Source organism: Marmota flaviventris, chromosome 4, assembly GCF_047511675.1.
Source record: "Marmota flaviventris isolate mMarFla1 chromosome 4, mMarFla1.hap1, whole genome shotgun sequence".
NCBI classification, from domain to species: domain Eukaryota; kingdom Metazoa; phylum Chordata; class Mammalia; order Rodentia; family Sciuridae; genus Marmota; species Marmota flaviventris.
In genome coordinates, this window is record NC_092501.1 from 156,061,136 (window position 1) to 156,074,464 (window position 13,329).

General features: G+C 35.3%; 1 protein-coding gene across 1 annotated transcript in view; it reads left to right on the forward strand.

Moving 5' to 3' along the window:
- Tm9sf2 (transmembrane 9 superfamily member 2) overlaps positions 1–13,329 on the forward strand; it is a 58,470-nt gene that overhangs the window by 23,536 nt on the left and 21,605 nt on the right. The window contains exons 5-9 of the mRNA XM_027938852.2: positions 4,573–4,702; positions 6,099–6,223; positions 7,400–7,511; positions 8,598–8,677; positions 9,709–9,817. Coding sequence (XP_027794653.1) covers positions 4,573–4,702; positions 6,099–6,223; positions 7,400–7,511; positions 8,598–8,677; positions 9,709–9,817 — 556 coding nt within the window. The remainder of the gene's footprint in view (positions 1–4,572; positions 4,703–6,098; positions 6,224–7,399; positions 7,512–8,597; positions 8,678–9,708; positions 9,818–13,329) is intronic.

Genomic DNA, 13,329 nt, shown 5'->3' on the forward strand with positions numbered 1-13,329 from the left:
CCTTGTCTCAAATTAAAAAAAAAGGGCTAGGAATGTGGCTCAGTAATAGAGCACCCCAGGTTCATCCCCAGTACTAATTAAAATAATTTCCTTATCAGTTTGTGTCAAAATCAAAAAGCATCTAAAACTATTCTAATTTTGTTTCCAAAATTGTATGAATTTATTATTCAGGCTCAAACATAGAATGTTATAAAAGGCTCTCAAAAGCCATCAAGTTTGACCATTGTTAATCTTGCAAATAATTTTGCTTGCAAATGCCTGTATTCTCTATGAATTTATCGTTTACATGTGTTTTGCCTCTTCAGAAAGTGTAAGGTGCTGGAGATGGTGACCAGGAGAAATATCTTTTGTTGTCTATGTCTCAGGTTGAATGTGTGTCCATCTCCAGGGAGGGTGGGAACCCTAGACCTCAGTTTAGAGCTGATGAATCCCAGGATAGATACTGTGGTTGAAGCCTCTTGTTCCTTTTTGCCTGCTCCGTTCTTCCCCACCATTCTCCTGCCATACACATGTAAAGAAGTCCTGGAGAAGGCACCTTGGGGCATGTGCCCTTCCCTGAACTAGTCTTCCATGAAGCAGTTCATTCTGATCAGCAGACCTGGGCAGTAGGTACTTGAGCCCCATAGAAATGAGCTTCCCTAGGCAAGTAGGGCTCTAGTGGCGGGAAGGAAAAGGTGCTTCAGAAGCTTGCCTGCTGCTTTCCATCCAACTCTCAGTGCAGACAGGGAACTTGAAGGGCTCCTCTGTCTCCTCCTGTCTTGTTTCTGATAAACCAAGAGTTTCCCCCAGCCCCCGAAAGTTATTGTCAGACACACTTAGTTGCTGGAATGGTATAACTTGGCATACATTTACTTATTCATAAGTAACTGAAATTTCCCCTGGTCTTTTTCTTTTCCTTCAAATTGTTCTTTATAACTTTCAAAATAACATTTAAGGCTCAGTTCTTATACCCTCTTCTCACATCGGCTCCCTCCATGTTTATTTACTTAAACACCAGCTGATTTATTGACTGAAGGCTCTTTGGGCCTGCGGGTGATTTTCAGTCTCGTTCCTACCTTTCTGGTGCCATGTACAGTCTTGCTCCTGTTGATAATAGAAGCAGCTCTTCTTTAGTAGCCTCCATGCAGGAAAATATTTTTAACTAATTTTATGATGCAATTAACCTAGGTGCTATACTTTTCACGTGTGTTTCTAAATTTTTCTGTGCATACGCAGGTATGTAAAAGTGGTGTGACTTTTTTAAGTAGCACAGCTAAAATATTGTACACGTTATTCTGCGCCTTGCTTGTTTCATTTTTAAAAAATATTACAGGCATTTTTCCAGTCAGGTACCTCTATAAATTTATATTCACTGCATTCTTTTTCATAGTTGTAGGACATTCCTTTACATGAATGAACTATAATTTTACCTCCATAACATTCTAACCATGCATGAATTCATTGTTCTCATTATAGTTAATAATAGTTAATTTTATTACTTAACAGTGAATATTTTTCTTTCTTGTTTGGGACATTAAAACATGATTTAAGAGCAAAGGTGGCAGGATTGCTTGAGCCCAGGAGCAGTCTGAGCAACAGACTGCAACTTCAGAGGCTGAGACAGGATAGCAGGCTTGAGGCCCACCTGAGCAACTTAGTAAAACTTTCTCTCAAAATAAGAAATTCAAAGGTCTAGAGTGCAGCTCAGTGGTGGAGACCCTTTGGTTCAATCCCCAGAACCACAAAAACAAAACATGATTTGAGGATCATTGAGGCTTATTCTATCAGTAGCCTAAGCTGTGTTGTCGTTCTTGAAACTGACTAGTATTTTGGCACTAGCCCCGGACACCTGAATTCCCTTGGACTGTGCTCTCTGTGTGTGGTTGGTGATCCTGCTCCTTGCCTACATTTTGAAATCTATGATTTTCTGTGTATATGCACATACTAGGCAAAAGCTACATCCCCTGGCCCCTTATGATGTTTTTTTAAAATAAAAGCTTAACTGCTCAACTAGTTACCAGAATACTTATAATTTTTTTTTTTTAAGTTATAGAATTCCTACACACAAAGGGATCTTGAAGATATTTTAGTGCATTTAGTCAAGATCCCAAGTCAGGAACAGGAAATGATGCTCTGTTTTCAGAAACTCAAAATCATAATGGATTAGATAAATTTACTCATATTAGAACTACACAGAATGGGCTGGGTTGTGGCTCAGCGGTAGAGCACTCACCTAGCATGTGCGATCCTCGGCACGACATAAAAATAAGTAAAGGTTTTGTGTCCAATTTCAACTAAAAAATAAATATTTTTTAAAAAAACTTAACAGAATGGCTTAAATACTCAGTTTCTTTGCTTTTTTGCTACAATTTTGATTATTCCATTATGATTAGAAACTTTTGTAGCTAATTTATCTACCAGTGTTTCATATGGAGTCCCTGGAGGATAGAGGGAAAATGGGAAGGAGTCCTTCACGATAAAAAAAAAAAAAAAAAAAAAATTGAGACCAATTATTCACCTTTGTCCTTTCAAGCCCTTTTCTCATACCCTTTTTCACTCTGTTGGGTCAGAAATAGGATTTTTAATGTTTTTGATGTTAGAAATTGAAATAAATACTACTCCCTGACTTGGGAAGGTGGTAATTTAAAACAATATTCTTTAAACCTTTTTACATGTAATTTAAAGGTTTTTTTAAAAAATACATCTTACTACCAGAAACAGGCTGTTATATTAAGGCATTATATAGATGATAAATAAGTAAATGTGAGATATTTGCTTTTAAAAAACCCAAATTGTCCTTGAAGTCCTCTTTTTATCCTCCCTCACCCCAGTATGGGGAATGGTTCCAGAGCCTTGCATATGCTAGGGAAATTCTCTACCACTGAGCCATATCCTCAGACCTTTTATAAAATTTTGTTTTTAGACAGGGTCTCACTAAGTTGCTGAGGCTAGTCTCAAACTTTTGATCTTTCTGCCTTAGCCTCCCAAATAGCTGGGATTACAGGCATGAACCACCACACCCAGAGAATTCTTCATTTTGTAACTAGCACTTTAATTTTTATGTAGTGCTTTAAATCTATTGACTCATTGATTGAACTTCATTTTCTGTCTAAAAAAATTAAAGCAATTCACCAATTTCTTTAGGCCTCCAGAAAATCTGAATTATTTAGCCAGGCCCAGTGGCGCATACCTGTAATCCCAGCAGCTCAGGAGGCTGAGGCAGGAGGATTACCAGTTCAAAGCCAGCCTCAGCCAAAGTGAGGTGCTGAGCAACTGAATGCTAGACAAGCACTCTACCACTGAGCTACCCTCAATACCAAGAAAGGGGGGAGGGGCGTTGAGAGAGGGAGGAAGGAAAACCTGAATTATTTACATAGCATTGTTTTATGTTCTGTCTTTTCATGGAACTAGTAGCCTGCTGGTTATAATAATAAGCAACTTAATAGTATAGGTGATTCCAAAATTTGGAACATTGCGTACTATTAAATAGCATTTAAATGTGACAAGGCATGTTGTATTAGGTCATTAATGTACACCTTGGGTGAATATAGAATCATAATTCTACTTCCTAGGGCACACATTAATTAACAAATAAAACATACCCTGGAGTGTCATCGTATGACTATAACATAGCTAGTATATTTTTTGTTCATTTTTCAAAATGTGTGTCCTGCAGTGTGCACTGGGCATAGGGGACTTCACGTGCAGACTTTTTTTTTTTTTAATATTTATTGTTTAGTTTTCGGCGGACACAACATCTTTGTTTGTATGTGGTGCTGAGGATCGAACCCAGGCCGCACGCATGCTAGGCGAGCGCGCTACCGCTTGAGCCACATCCCCAGCCCACGTGCAGACTTTTATAGCTGCTGTATGTGCTACAGAACTTTATTTGGGTTTGTTATTGTCATTGTTTGGTTGTAGAACTTGAAAGATTTGGTTCTCTAGCTTTATAATAGTTTTTTTTTTTTAAGAAATTATTTGGATTTACAATTTCAACAGTTAATTCTGTAATTTTCATGTTTTTTTCCCATTACCCTCGAACCCACAGCCCTGCACATGCTAAACAAGCACTCTACCACTGAGCTATCCCTTCAGTCCCTAATTTTAATTTTTCTTTTTTAACCTGGCCTTTTGGTTAATATTTTTTCATATCTTATAATTATATTCTCCTTTAATTGAGTTACTTGAGTAATAAATACATTTACTTCTAATTATTCAATAAACTGTTCCCAGGAAACTAGATATATAGCTTTATACCTGTTTAGAGCTATGAGTGTTCTGCTAAGGGTAAATTATATTTAGTTATCAGATAATATGATTTAATTAGCAATTGCTACAAGTTATTTTACAAAATTCTTGTCTCCTATATATATTATAGTTTCAAAGAAGCTATAAAATGTTTTCATACATATATATTTTTTAATATATTGGCATATAATGTCATTACTTATAAAATACTATGTTCCATCAAAGTTCTTTAAGGTTTTTTTGAATCTTAGGGCATTTACATTTTACAAAGCAATGACACTGATTTAGGCATTCTTAGTCATGTTTGCTGGGTTCTCCTCTAACTTCACTCATTTCTGTACATAGGATTGTGGATAATATGCCTGTAACATGGTGTTATGATGTTGAAGATGGTCAGAGGTTTTGTAATCCTGGATTTCCTATTGGCTGTTACATAACAGATAAAGGCCATGCAAAAGATGCCTGTGTTATTAATGTAAGTTTGTGATAAACTATGCTGCTTTTAAAAACATGGGTTTTACTTTGTATACCATCAGAGATATGAAAAATTGTGCTCTATATGTGTAATAAGAATTGTAATAAATAATTTTAAAAATGGGTCTTAAGAGAATTTGGTCTTTGACAAAACTTATCAACATTCATTAAACAAATACAGTTCAGGTGTTCTAAAGTATTACTACTTAGATTTTAAACTGAGCCAGATTAAAACATGTAAATTTAACTCCAAAATTAAAATAATTTAGATTTGGGCTGGGGTTGTAGCTCAGTGGTAGAGCACTTGCCTTGCACGCGTGAGGCCCTGGGTTCGATCCTCAGCACCACATAAAAGTAAATAATAAATGTATTGTGTCCATCTACAACTAAAAAATAATAAGAAGAAGAAATAATAATTTAGACTCACTTTAACATTTACCGAATGTGTTTTTTGTATACTAAAGGCTATGCTAAACTTTTGTTCTCTTAATATTTAGATTCATAAATTTATACATAAGAAAACAGAGTGCTAGGTCAGGGGTTGTGGCTCAGTGGCAGAGCACGTGCCTCGAACATGTGAGGCGCTGGGTTCGATCCTCAGCACCACATACATATAAATAAAATAAAAATATTGTGTCCATCTATAGCTAAAAAAAAATTATAAAAAAAAAAAACAAGAAAGAAAGAAAATAGAGTGCCAAAAAAGCCCCATCATATGTTCATAGACTTTATATTGCAAGTTGGTAGTACAGTTGTTTTAAAGTCTTGACCTGTCTGTGAGGCCATTCTTTTATAATTAAAAATGGATTAATAGGGGCTGGGAGGATAGCTTAGTGATGGAGTACTTGCCTAGCATGTGTGAGCCCCTGAATTTGATCCCCAATACAGTAAAAACAAAACAGAAAAATAAAATGGATTAATAGAATGGAGACATTAATTTAGAAGGTAATTAGAATTATTGGGGATATATATTAGAATTTTGTGTAATCACGACAAACTAATTTACTGTTTTATTATAATCTGAGAAAAGTTAGTGTGAGCTAACTTGGTCATAAAACTGGTTATGTTAATGCTTTTGTGAGAATCAGAAATACTTGAATAAGGTAGATTATTGTTTAATCCAAAGTTACAGACTTTTAGGGAAGAAAAGTGTTTAAATATGTAAGGTTTAGCATGGCTGTAATATTTTTAAATTTATTTTGTTATTATAAGTGAAAAGTTGGAAAATATTAGATTTGTGTTCTTTTGAACCAGGTATTTATGTAAACATTTTTAAAGGGGAAGATTTAAAATTCTAAATTTAAAATTTCCTTCTTGTCTAGTCCATTTTAAAGGTTTATGTTTTGATTCTTCCTGTAGCCAATTATCTGCCTTTAACTTCATGTTCTGTTTTATAGTCAGAATTCCATGAAAGAGATACATTTTACATTTTCAACCATGTTGACATCAAAATATACTATCATGTTGTTGAAACTGGTTCCATGGGAGCAAGATTAGTAGCTGCTAAACTTGAACCAAAAAGGTAACTATACAAATAGACAAAGAGTAAAAAACACAAGTGAAATTCAGGTCCAAAGAACAAGTATTTGAGACCCAGTTAACTTATTCCATAATCATTATTCTGGCATTCCAGGATTGTGACTAAAACTCCCTTTAGCATAGTTTGTTACTAAGTTCTTCAGAGAAACTCTAGTTCTCATTTTTCCTTTATAGTAAGTGGTCAGGCCAAGGTGCCTTTCTGTTTTGTTTTGCAGCTTGGGAAGTTTTTTATTGTTGTTGTTTGTTTTATTTATTTCTTTATTATTATTATTATTTTGTAGTTGTAGATAGAATGACTTTATTTTATTTATTTATTTTTCTGTGGTGCTGAGGATCAAACCCAGTGCCTCACACATTCTAGGCAAGCACTCTGCCACTGAGCTGCAGCCCCAGACCAGCCTGGGAGTTTTGACGGCAGTTGGTTTGCCAGTGTGTAGTGGAGAACATGAGTGGTTGGCACAGTGCCCCGTTTTGAGTGGACAGAGAACTGCCTCCACATCATGTGACTTTCCTTGGGAGCTGAGTGGTGCTGCTGTTTCCAAAGTTTTCATGCAGTGTTAAGATACCAGCATGGGAAGAGCTATGGAAAGAGCACCTCTTCAAATTTCAGAGGTGTTAGCATGAAAATATGTATTTTGATTTTTTTTTTCATGATTTTTTTTTTAGCAAGTGAATTAGCCATCTTCTCTCATCACTAGTAGTAAAGAAATGCAAACCGCAATAAGGTGGCTGTGCATTTAAACCTCATGGGTGGGTTGTTTGTTTTATTTTTCAAGTTTATTTAGCTGGGTACAATGGCACACATCTGCAGTCCCAGCACTTGGGAGTCAAGAAGGATCATAAGAGTCCAGGAGTTTTTTGACCATTTTGGGCAAACAATATAGAGAAATCCTGCCTGGGGGAAAAAAAGATTATTTAACGCTCTTAAAGTATAGTGTTTTTAGAAGTTTTTTTTTTATAACTGGAGTAATGATTTTGTACACGCAATTTAGCCCATTATTTATATGAAGTAAACACTATTAAATATGACATGAATAACTTCATCTTGGAGTGTTAGCAGTGTTAGCAGTGTTAGCAGTACAGAATTTCTAACCTTTATTTTATCTCATTTTTTAAACTGTATTTTATCAGCATCTCACCAAAATGTTTCTTCCCACAGCTTCAAACATACCCATATAGATAAACCAGACTGCTCTGGACCCCCCATGGATATAAGTAACAAGGCCTCTGGGGAGATCAAAATTGCCTATACTTACTCTGTTAGTTTCCAGGTGAGTTTGTTTTTATCTTTGGTATAACTGAGAAATTGATTTTAAATTTGTACTACTTAAACTAATTAAAAATACTAATGATTAAGCTTGCCAAATAGTTAAACTATTAATGAGCTGGTTTTTAGAATAGTTTTTCAGTGCACCTGCACGAGCCAACATAATCACTCTTGAAACTAAGTTTCAGTTTAAATGGAAGAGAATAAGAAATTGAAGAATTGAGTCTGACTTGTAATTATGCCAAAGAGATGCATACAAGACAAAAAATTGGATGGGGATGTGGCTCAATGGTTAAGTGCCCCTGAGTACAATCCCTAGTACCAAAAAAAGGATACAAAATAGGCATAGAAAATATAGTGAAAATGTCAAAGACATATGCCAGAAACATTTGGGGAAACAATACCATTTTCAAAATCAGGACTTGAGTATGGACTTAAGAGTTTCCTGTTGCTAGATTTTCTTAGGAAATTGAAGGAAGTATTTTTATCAGTGAATATGGTTCTAAGGAGTGTAACAGTTTACTGTGAAAAAATTAGGCAGTATTCCCCTCTGTATTAAAAAAAAAAATGATTTTGGCAGTCTAATGTAGTTGTGACATGTAGTGTTTAATTTTGCAAATCCAGCACAATAAACAGTATATTTTTCTAGATATTAGGAGATCAGTGCCAGATGCTCAGTGTACCTAGGTTATGATTTCGTGGTCTGGTTAGCTGTCCCATAGGGCCAGAGTAAAGAATAAGTTATTCCATTCAATTATTTTCTGAAGAAATTAAACATAGCTCTAAATTTGACATAGAAAATAAACCTTTACCAGCTATATTTTAAAACAAGACTTTTAAGAACGCAAGTTTGTAGGTATTGCTAGAAATTCATAAGTTTTTTTGTTTTGTTTTATTTTGTCTTTGTTTTTTTCATTTACTGCTTAATCTTATCCAGATTCCCACTCTAACTCCCTGAATCCACAACTAATCCTAGTTATGATCGTTAGAAATTGCAGGTGTTGACTGAATGGAAGGAAGGGCAGGCTCTGGAAGGGAGTTATGGGATTATTGATGTGCTTTGTCAGCAGTTTTTTCCTTCCACCTCCAGGAAGATAAAAACATCAGATGGGCATCTAGATGGGACTACATTCTGGAGTCTATGCCTCATACCCACATACAGTGGTTTAGGTAAGAGTACAGTCTGCTTTTGGCTGTCTACTTATTCTGCCCTCTCTCCCTTTGAACATCTCACATAATCTCTCATCCTCTAATGCGTTCAGAAGTTTGGACTCAGGTTCAGATTCTGGCTTCAAGTAATGAGTTGTTTGTCAGAGCAGTCTGTTTCTCAAGAGTTCACCTCTTTGTCTAGAAATACCAAGCTCCTGGGATCATTTGATGATTAAAGGAGATAATGGCACAGAGCATCTGAGAACATTACTGGGACCCAAAAGTGTGCAGTAAATAGAAGTTGCTGCTATTGTTGCAGCTATTATTATTCTTTCCAGAACATGACTCAGAACTTACCTACAAGCCTATTCATAGGTGCCATCACTATCCATTTCCTGATTTGCTGATTAATCTTTTTGACACTCACTAATCTTGAGTAAATTTGTTCTTCAGTAAATTTCTTGAGGATCCAGGCCAGTCCTTTGTTGTTTCCTTGTATATGATGCTAAGATTTAGGCATAGTAGTTATTTAATAATGTTGATCATGGATTTAACAAAAAAAAAAAAAAAAAGGTCTAATTCTAAACAGACTCTAAAACTATAGGGACCAGGATATCCCTCTGTAGTAGAGCTCTTGCCTAGTATGTATAAGGCTGTGGGTTCCATCCCCAGTATTGCAAAAACAAAACCAGAAACTCTATTAGGATAAATATATAAAGCTATATGTCCATTAGAAGGAAACATAGAAGAACACATTTCATTGGATTTGTTGAATTTTAGGTATTTTAACTTTGATTTTAAAAGATTTTTTTTTTTAGTTATAGATGAACACAATACCTTTATTTTATTTATTTATTTTTATGTGGTGCTACGGATCAAACTCAGAGCCTCACATGTGCTAGGCAAGTGCTCTACCACTGAGCCACAACCACAGGTCTTAACTTTGATTCTGATTCTTTCTGTTTTAATGTTACTCAATAAACAGTTAAAAACTGTTTAAATTCTTCTGTAGACAAAGCTACAGATTAACTGTGATGTTCTTATTTTTACAGCATAATGAATTCCCTGGTCATTGTTCTTTTCTTATCTGGAATGGTAGCTATGATTATGTTACGGACACTGCATAAAGATATTGCCAGATATAATCAGATGGATTCTACGGTGAGTGGGAATATTTTATCTAGTCTTTGGTCTGTCAAAAACAATCTTTAGGGCTGGGGTTGTGGCTCAGCGGTAGAGCACTCGCCTAGCACATGTGAGGCCCTGGGTTCGATTCTCAGCACCATATAAAAATAAATAAATAAAGGTATTGTGTCCAACTAAAAAATAAAAAATAAAATAAAAATTTTTTTAAAAAAATCTTTATTATTGCTTTAGAAAAAGTTGTAAGAATAGCTTTAGAAACTGTTTCAAAACATTCTTCCCAACAGTTATCTTGAATTCATATTTTTAAATAGGAAAGTGATACTTGAGAATAATCCCAGTGACTGGGGAGGCTGCGGCAGGAGGATTGCAAGTTTGAGTCTGGTCTTAGCAACTTAGCAAGACTTTGTTAAGGCTAAAAATAAAATATAAAAAAAAAATTTTTTAAAGGCCGGGCATGTAGCTTAGTGGTCAAATCCCCAGTACCAAAAAAAAAAAAAAAGATATCCTTTAGAAGTTTAGTAATCATAGCATTCAGAGCTAACTATTCATAGCCTCACCTGTTTCAGTAGGTCACCTTCTCTTACCATGTGCCATTAGCTCTATCAGCTTCACCATCCCTACTATACACTATTGAATGATTTAATTCCCAGACTATTTTACTTAAATTTTAATTGAATTTTTGTCCTTTCAGCCTTTTGGTATATTCAACTTAATTTCAATGTCCCAGGCTTATGTATTCTCAAACACTTTAAGTTGCATAATGTTATACATTTTGTAATTTTTTTTAATTTCATGGCAATACAGTAAAGCAATTTTTTTTGTAAGAATCACAGTAATTTGTAATGAATGCAGAAATATTCCAAGTTTTCAATTCCCCAGTTTCCCTATCCTTAGCCCCCAAACCTTTCTATCCTTTTATGATTGGAAAAAGAACATTAATATTTTAGCATTTCTACTCTTTGTTTCTTTTCTATGACTTTTATTGATTATATGTCTTAGTAGACTTTTTAAAAATAATTTCAATATATTCATAATCAGCTATTCCACCAAAGTCATCTTTACTTATAGAGTTGCTGTGTGGAGTACAGGCCCGTGGCAGTTTGCTCCCTTTCCCTCCTGCTTTCATTTTTGTTGTATCTCCAGTCTCTTAACTGCACCTGAGAACAGGTGCCCTCAAATACAAGTCAGATTGTTTTACTCCCAAGCTTGGCCTTCCAGGGACTTCCCACCTGTCAGGCTCTGTGTTTCCTTTCAGTGCTGCCATCAGCCATGCTGGCCACCTTGCATCATCAGCAGCATAGGCATACGCCCACATCAGGGCCTTCACTTGCTGCAGTCTCTGTTTTGTGTATCCTCTTGCCTTCTTCAGCTGTCTGCAGAAAAGTGGTCTCCCCAGTGAGACCTTTCTGACCGTCCCATTTGAGACAACCTCATCTCCCACACACAGCCATATTCCGTGATTTTCCTCTGTAGTGCTTATTACCCTCTGAAGTACTATTACTGTGCTTATTCTTATTCCCAGTGAGAATACATACTCATGAGAATAGGGATTTTTCTATTACTTACACTCTGGTGTTTAAACAGGGCTGAACAGAACATTGTTGCGCAATAAAAATTTGCTTAATGAGTAAGTTAGGCCTTGACATACCAGACTTATTGCTGTATTGCTCAGGTTATGATAGAGTAGCAACCAAAAGACTTCCCCTATTCTCCCATATGCCCCAAAAGAGTGGACCTGAACCAGAGCAGGAAATAGAATGCAAGTGTGTAGGGACAAGGTTCCTTGGATAATGCTTGCCTCCCCCCCTCAGCCAATTGGAAGTCTAACTCATGAGTGTGTGGTGAGGAGCTGAGTAAATCTGGATTCTCAAGGGGCATCAGAATTAAAATGGTTCTGTGTTTGTGAGTGCCTCTGATTGTTGGCAGAATCAAGTAGAAATCCTCTGAAAGAAAAGACTCTCCAAGTTAGGTTTGTAGAATTTCTCATTTAACATCAGTAAAATATGAGCTCTTATTTAGAAATTCACAAAAATTTATAATCACAGTAGAGCTAGATTCCGTAAGATTTCGGGTACTGGAACTATTAGTTACAGAGTTAAAATATACAAAAAAGTAATAGCTAAGAATTTTCCAGAACAGATAAGACAAAAATCCATAGATAGAAGAAATACAGGGTATAGAAGGTAGAAAAAAATGAAAAGAAATTTGTTCTTAGTTGTGGCAAAAGCATAGGATACTACAGAAGGGAGAAGATCTTTGAAATCAGCCAGAGGGAAAAAGATAACATCTGCAGTGAAAACAGGAAGACTCACAGTGATGACTCAAGAACAGATGGGTGAGCATGGGGAAATGAACTGTTCACAGAGTCATGCACCAGCGCAGCTTGTTGAGGAATGAGTGAGGCTGAAATACCTTTCCCAGATGAACAAAAGCAGTTAACTACAGACAGACCTACACAAAAGGGTTTTTGTACAAATACTCTAGCAGAAAATAAGTAAATAAATGAAACCAATACAAAAAGGAGATTTAGAAGGATTGGCAAACAAAGAAATTCCAAGTAAACACTTTTCTGTATATAATAATAATAATGTCTAAATTCAGATTTAAACAAGATGTATAAACAGGGCCAAAACAGATTCTTTGGCAAGTGGTATTGGAATAAAGTAAAAAAATTAAAAATAACAACTTTATTCATTAGGTTAAAATAACTAATGCTTTAAATAAAAATGAATTTATAACATTAGAAGAACACATGGAAAGGTATGTTTAAGTCTCGGAGATGGGTAGAATTTTATAAAACATGATACAGAGCCAAAAGCCTATAAAAAAAATGATTCCTCTGTGATTACTTAATTAAAAACAACAACAACAAAAAAAAACCAGCCAAACAAAAAATGCCATAAAATAAAAAACACAAATGTCAAGTAGGGAAAAATATTTTAAATACCTAACGCAGCTAAGTCCTCAATAAGTAAAGAAACCCTAAAAATCATTGAGAAAACAATCAACACCGCAATAAAAAACCTGGGCAAGGTGTGTGAAAAGAGTCCATTAAAAAAAATAATAATAAGTGATTCTTAAGTCACTTAATTAAAAGTGCAACACAATATTATTTGTTCACCTCACTTAGTACATTGGCAGAAATTAAAATGTTTATTATGATCCTGTGTTGAGTGATTGAGGGAAGGAGCACTTTGGTATATAGTGTGTGAGAATGTAAAGTGGTATAACCTAGGAAGGCTTTTTGGAGATAACCAGTCCTACTTAATGATTTGGTTTGACCCAACGATTTTACTTTTTCAAATTAATCTGGATGCATAAGATTTTGTATTTTTATTTTAAAATAATAACGTTGTTATTATTTATAAATAGCAGAAGGTTATAAACAACCCAAGTACCATCAACAGGGGAATGGTTGTATGAATTATGAACTATTTATATAAGAGAATACTGTATAAGCATTAAAAAGAATGGGATAGGGGGCTGGGGTGATAGCTCAGCATTTGAGTGCTTGCCTAGCACATGTG